The sequence below is a fragment of the Liolophura sinensis genome, chromosome 2, assembly GCF_032854445.1.
Source record: "Liolophura sinensis isolate JHLJ2023 chromosome 2, CUHK_Ljap_v2, whole genome shotgun sequence".
Taxonomy (NCBI): Eukaryota; Metazoa; Mollusca; class Polyplacophora; order Chitonida; family Chitonidae; genus Liolophura; species Liolophura sinensis.
Window position 1 is genome coordinate 21,484,116 of NC_088296.1, and position 7,431 is coordinate 21,491,546.

Genomic DNA, 7,431 nt, shown 5'->3' on the forward strand with positions numbered 1-7,431 from the left:
GTTCTGTAGGTTCTTACACTATGTCAAACCATGGTCTAACACTACCACATGGTTGGCAGACACACTGATCTGATCTTTTACACCCAGATACACCCTGAACGAAAGCCAGTACTCAACTATATGGCAGTTCACTTAATTTAATATGATTTATTATTGGCTGGAATATTCATATTAATTCAATAGAAGATTTGCATTTTCCAAGCTTTTTTTTTTTAGACCAAGTAATTTATGCATAAGATAAATAATTTGCACTCATTTCTTGGACATGCTTTGCATTTTTGTTTTTTAAAATTCCCGGGAAAAATGTTTCTTATTTGCTATCAAAGCATTCTTGGGTCCTGACTGTGTTTCTGTACGTAGTTTTTTCTCTATTTGTCGGGTTGCCCAGATTACAACTGATAAATACAGCCCAAGTGTTGTGCAGGAAACATGAAGCTAACTGAGATTTGCTGGAAACATGGAAAACACTGCTAAGGTAACAAAATCACCTGGTTCTGGGAATTTGGAGACAACAGTTGAAGAGACAGACCAACATTGGATGTGGCCGACTGTTAAAACTGAAGATGTTCATCTCTCAGATGAACCTCGAGTGTGGCCGAATGGCAAGATAGAAGAGCTAGACCTCCAAGTTGATGCTTCAGATGAACAAGTGCATCACAGGGAAGAGAAGGAAAGGCAAACTGTGAATCAGTTCAAATCAGCTACCCGCAAAGACGACTTTGGACTCGGTTCTGAACATCTGTTAGAACCACCTCCTGCAGAGTGCTCCGAAAGTTCTGATGGTTGCCAAGCGTCCTCACCAGCTCTTGAGGAAGATGATTTTGCACATACCAGTGATGAATCCACTTTTGGATTCTCTTCACAGACAACTGAGAGTGCTACCATGGCGATAACACCTACCAGTTTTACTTCAGAATCATTTGATGTGGAATCGGCCATGGATGAAAGCGATACTTCAGCACAAAGCAGAACTCAGAAGGGTGAAAAGTCATACTCCTGTGAAACTTGTGGCAAAGGCTTCGCTGAGAAATCTAGGTTAAGGGCACACAATAGAATACACACAGGTGAAAAACCTTATGCCTGTAAGACCTGTGATGCTAGATTTGCAGATCAGTCAACATTGAGAGTACACACTAGAAAACACACAGGTGAAAGACCATACACCTGTACAACTTGTGGGAAGAGCTTTGCACACGGAACAACCTTGAAAAACCATAGTCGCACACACACACCTGAAAAACCTTGCATCTGTGTTACTTGTGGGAAGAGCTTTAGAACTGAATCCATCTTGGAACAACATGTCCAAATGCACACAGTTGAAAGGCCCCACCTCTGTGAAACTTGTGGTAAAAGTTTTACTAATGATTTCGCATTAAAAACACACAGTCGCACACACACAGGCGAAAAACCTTACACCTGTGCTACTTGTGGTAAAGGTTTTGGACAGAAAGGATCAATGGAAAGACATGCTCTCTCACACACAGGTCAGATACCGTACACCTGTATCACCTGTGGTAAAAGATTTACACACCAGTCAAGGTTGGCAAAACACAGTCTCAAACACACCAGTGCAAAACCATTCAAGTGTGAAAGTTGTGGCATGGGGTTTGTTAGTCAGTCAGAATTGAATAAACACATTCCGAAACACACAGGTGAAAAACGGCACAAGTGTGAAATTTGCGGCGTAAGCTACATGTATCGGACACTTGTACTACTTGTGCTAAAAGCTTTGCAGATAAAGGTAGTTTGGACATACACGTTCGCTTACACACAGGTGAAAAGCCTTATATATGTAAGACCTGCGACAGGGCCTTCGCCCAGTTGTCCGCTTTGGAAAAGCACATTCACAGTCACAAACCTGAAACACTTTACACCTGTGTTACTTGTAACAGAAGCTTTGCTCAAATGTGCACGCTGGAAAGGCACAGATGCAGACACACAAGTGAAAAGCCCTACACCTGTATTACTTGTGGTGAGAGGTTTGCAGACCAGCCCACACTGACAGTACACGCTGAGAAGCATACAGGTGAAAAACAGTACCCCTGTGAAGTGTGCGGCATAAGCTTTGTGCACGAGTCGTCAATGCTTAGGCACAAACAGGAACATTTTCCACCTGTGATTTTTGTGGCGAAAGCCTTTCAGTTCATTTCACCTACAGTGAACGAGACAGCAATGATGACAGGTGGTACACCTGCAAAATTGTGATACATCTTACACCTGAATACTATATTCATCATCTGTGGCAAAGTGGTCAGTGTGCAAGGAACCTGTGGATGGTCGTGGGTCCCACTGTCCAGTAAAATATTACCGGCCTGGATAGCACAGTTGGTAGAGCGTCCGCTTCGGGACCGGTAGATCCAGGATCAATCCTGGGTCGAGTCACACCTAAGACTTTAAAAGAGGAAGTTGTAACTTCCTCGCTTGGCGTTCAGCATGAAGGGGATAGTGCAACGACTGGTTGACCCGTATCAGTATAATGGCTCGGGCGGGGCGGCTTACTTGCCTTCGGTAAGTCGTCTCAGTGATGCAGCACTAAATAAAAGAGCGGTGGAAATCCGCCCTGCAACAAGGAGGCACATTACACGTGCATGCACCCTAATGATTCCTTCGTCGTCATATGACTGAAAAATTGTTGAGTACGACGTTAAACCCCAAGCACTCAAGCACTCACTCCAGTAAAATATTCAGATTTTAAAAAAAAAAATTTTCAACTGAGTAAAGTGTTTTCAAAGCATCAGATTCTCTGTAGTGACCCGTGGGTATCAGTGATGTCACATAGGTATGTTTTGCCTGAAATACTCTGTTTCAAGTTTCATTTGGCGAATGCATTTATAAACAGTAGGTTTATGCATTTTGAATAATGAAATGTAGCACTCGGTGTGTTTTAAATGGCAAAAACCTGATGTGATGTGACGCCCCCATATGATCCAGAAAGGCCACCATAGACTCCAAAGTTTCAAATGCCTTTTAGTAGGTCAAATAAAAACATGAATAGGCGTTTTTTGTAGGAACAGTGTTTAGTGTTTTTTCATCTGGCATACATGTACACTTCATGTTAGTGTTTTCTTTGCCTTAAATACAATAAAATGAGCGTAATGACTCAGGAGCCTCCCACCAATGCGGTCGCTGTGAGTTTAAGCCCAGCTCATGCTGGCTTCCTCTCCGGCCGTATGTGGGAAGGTCTGTCAGCAACCTGCGGATGGTCATAGGTTTCCCCCGGGCTGTGCCCGGTTTCCCCCCACCATAATGCTAGCCGCAGTCGTATAAGTGAAATATTTTTTAGTACGGTGTAAAACACCAATCAAATAAATAGATGAATAAACAATAAAATGAGAAGTATCTGACAACCCATTTTGTCTGTTCTCTTAAAATCTTAAATATTTTTAAGTTTTTGTATTCGGGCTGTAAAGCGGGAATTAAGTAGGTGCTGGCTGACCCTGTATCAGTGTAGAGTTTCCTTCTCCAGCATAAGACCCGGCGTCTTGAACATGGCTTTACAGTGATGCAGCACTGTACAAATATTCTGCCATTGAGACCGGCCTGGTTCAAAGAAACACCACAGGAATAGGATCTACATTTCAACGCCAACATTAATGTCCTGAAAGTCTATGAGCTGGCTGAAATTTATTTGACATAAAAGCTATAAAAGCTTTGTTTGGTGGGGTAGAAGTGGCCTACCTGACTACAGAAACCCTTGTCTTAAGCGTAGCCAGTGATGGATGGGGCTGTGGGGCAGTTCATAATTATTCCCCTACTCTGTTTTATTTGACCTAGCGCCTATAAGGCTGACACTAATGCTACATAGTATGGAAAATCATACTAATTGTGAATCTGTAACTTTAGATAAAATTTTGTGGTGGAAAGGCCACTTAAGACAAAGACTAATTAGTGCTACTTAAGGATTTATTGGACATAAAACCTATAACATTGAAACTAGATGTAAACTGTTGACCATAGTTTAAACAGCAAGAATCGCCAACTTAAGACAAGATAATGTGGTGGAAAGGTCCGTTAAGACAAGGACAAAGGTCAATTTGCAGCGGATAACCTCTGACTCTACTTAAATTACAATAGATCCTACAGATCTGAAAATAGGTGGAAAATGTAGAGTTTGATCTCATCATCAATAATCACAACTTAAGACAAGATTATGCGGCGGAAAGATCACTTAAGACAAGGTCAAAGGTAAGCTCGCACCGAACGACCTTTGATTCTACTTTAATTGTTGAACCTGCAGTCCTGAATACCGGTGGAAAATGTAGTTTGATCACTTCATCCATAATCACCTACTTAGGACCAATTTATGTGGTGGAAAAGTTTTAAGACAAGGTCAAAGGGTCAACTGACACTGAAATACCTTTCTGGGTGAAAGGTGGGATTCTACCTCCATGTTTGCCGCAAAGGGATGATATCCTTTTTGTACCGGCACGTCACATGGTTCTTGTAATGACCTAACTTTAAAACTGTGTATTAACATAGACCCTACAAAACCTGAAACTGGTGGAAAATGTAGAGTTTGATCTCTTCATCAATAATTATCAGCTTAAAACAAGATTGTTTAATGTTTTCTTTCGTGTGTTTGTCAACTTTGGGATTTGCCCCCCAACTCGTTTGCACTCCGTCATTTCCGTCGCTCCAGCATGAATGACCTCACAAACAGACATATGAATATCGTTATCCATATAGTCAACACTGGAGACCAGCGACTGACGTGCCAAAAAAAACAACATATTTAAAACATAAGATCGATATGACTGAGTCATGCCACGATGGTCATAAAACCTCATATGTCCTCAAAGACAACAGAAACTGGCGAAGTCTAAGTATTGACCAGTAGCATTCTCTCAGCTGACGGTTGCAGACCTTGTAGTAAGTCGCACTGGTATAAGACAACTTCGTTTTATAAAAGTGAGATACCGGTATATAAGATAAAGCCTTGGTATGCAGGAAAGAGATTTGAAGTCAATTAATTTTAGATATTTTTTAAATATTCCTATGTTAAAATGCTTCATAAGAATTAAATTAACTAAATACAGTACCAATAACACGTACATGTTCAGCTGCGTTTTTAGCGGCGGGTGTTTTAGCCTACTCCGTGTTACGCCAGATAGACCTACTTATAGGAATGATCCGTGCGGTGTCCTTCCAAATACTGAAGAAATAAGTGATGTTTAATTGATGTAACTTATCCGATAGTGTTTGTTCCAAGAAAGCTAGTGATTATTAAAAATAAACATCCTGAAAACGGAGATTAAACTACTATGTTCTTTTTCCATCTTGAAACAGAGCTACATGCATACATTGCCAGGCCCCTAAATAGGATAGCATTTGAATGGCCAATCTCATATTTAAGGGCATGGGTCCACATGCGCATCGTATGACATATTCTTTTATGTGTGAAATTGAACAAAACTCCATTTAGGAAAAAACACCTCATCACTGATAATTTGCCTATTCTCATGAAATGCAGATTGGAGAGTAGATCACACACAGAGGTAAAAGCAGGATTGTACCACAGAGGGATATCGGTCACATGCTGGACGTGTACCGTACGTTGCATGGTAGACATTTTTGCCGTGTTTTACTTTATAAGTGAGATTCGCTTTCTGCCCACGTGAATGATGATGCCATGGTAATCCGTCTGTTTTTGTTTTCCTTTTTTTTCTGTAATGCTTGGCTTCATTGACCCTTTTCTTGTGGTGAAAATCAGCTTTGAATGTCCGAATTAAAGGTGTAATGTAACATGCAATATCTATACTCATCCAAGCTTACGTCCAACAAGTACATAAACAATAATTTTCCAGCCTGCTTTGGCTAAGCTTGAGCCAGGCGACATGATGAAAGAGGTCCATAATAACTAAATGTGTTTAGTCAACTGGACAATGGGAGAGCGTTGTAGCCCACCTCTAATATGTGACTTCAAAGCTGATTTTGCGTTGGGAGAAAGGTCAGATGAGTTAAACATTAAATAAACAAAGACAACATAGGGGTGGCACATCATTCACATGGCCAGAGAGCCAATCTCGCTTAAAGAATAGGTATAAAAAATTAGCATAGACATATTTATCTATAATGTACCGTATATCTGAATCTCCAGTAAAGGAGTAATATTTATTTGTGTTAGAATCATGTTTTCTTACTCTGCGAGACAACACCCTCCCACTCCCCTGCAAATCTACTTTTTCATATTGAGAGGCAAATTACCAGTGATGCCAGACATAAAAATTTATATATGTGAATATGTGTTTCATGCACTTTCGTTCATGAGATTGACAAGTTCAATGATATAGTATCAGAGAAGTACAATGTAGCGCTGCTTCAAGTTGGAATAAACAGCTCATTCCATTTTATACTACTTTAATCGAGTGTATTCAAAATGTTTATTTAATCATCAACCATTTTGGAAAAAAACACTGGCCCAGTAGTTACAAGATTTTAATACAGACCCCCACCCCCACCCCACCCACCTACATCTAGATGCGCAAGTGATCCTATCGTAGGCCTACGTGCTTCTTCTTCCGCACTAGCCCATCCCAGTTGATGATTTTTGGTGGAGAGGTCAAAACGTTCCAGGAAGTACATGTAGGCCTACCGGTAGGCCTATATTATAAATTATGAGACGGTGTTAAACTCCCGAACACCAGTTATTCAGCTAATTGGAAGATTGTGGATAACGGATACACCGATGTGTCCTTTCGTACTTTGATGTTCGATTTTTTTTTTTTTTAATGTTTGCTGGAGCGTTCGTATTGTCATTGGTTTGCTCCCTTACAAGAAACATGCACTTACAGTAGGAAATAGGGGCCTACTCTCAATCCTCGTCCTGTCCTGTCGAACTTAACGACTTCTCCGTCATATTACGACGAAGAGTCATTAGGTATGTCTACATGTAAGCCTATTTCATCGTCTTGTGGTAGGGCGAGTCCATTCCGCCATAGTGCTGCCGCCATTGAAGTATTATGCCTTGGACACCAAGCACTGCATGATACTTACCCTATCCAGTCACATTATACTGACACCGGACCAACCACTCCTGTCTCCTTGCTCTAACGTCCCAATGATGAGCGCCACGCGTTGCAGCAACAACTACCATATTTAAAGTATTTGGTGCGACCCACCCTGGGTTTTATGCCGGCCGGGTGTCCCAACTTCCACTATGATAGGTCTATGAAGACACATATAATATAGGCCTGACTGTGTTTATAACTGTGTTATTGTTTATAACTATAATATGTGTTTATATAGGATTTTTTGGCTTGTCGGTAAAAGTTATATACGTAGACGCGTATACAGACTTTATAAACTTGAAAAGAAGTTGGGACTTACATTTCCGTATTTATTAATGTTTTTCCTTCTACGTAAAGTTCTGCAGTCTATAATGCACCTGTTTAACATCATCCATTGGCCTGTTGTTCAAATGATTCTAAAATT

At 40.8% G+C, this 7,431-nt stretch overlaps 1 protein-coding gene across 1 annotated transcript; it reads left to right on the forward strand.

Moving 5' to 3' along the window:
* Positions 1-392: 392 nt before the first annotated feature.
* On the forward strand, positions 393-3,331 carry LOC135463179 (gastrula zinc finger protein XlCGF26.1-like). Its single transcript, XM_064740497.1, is given in 2 exon segments — positions 393-1,704; positions 1,707-3,331. Coding segments are annotated over 2 exon segments (1,746 nt in total). The 5' UTR covers positions 393-457; the 3' UTR covers positions 2,206-3,331.
* The last annotated feature ends 4,100 nt before the right edge of the window (positions 3,332-7,431 follow it).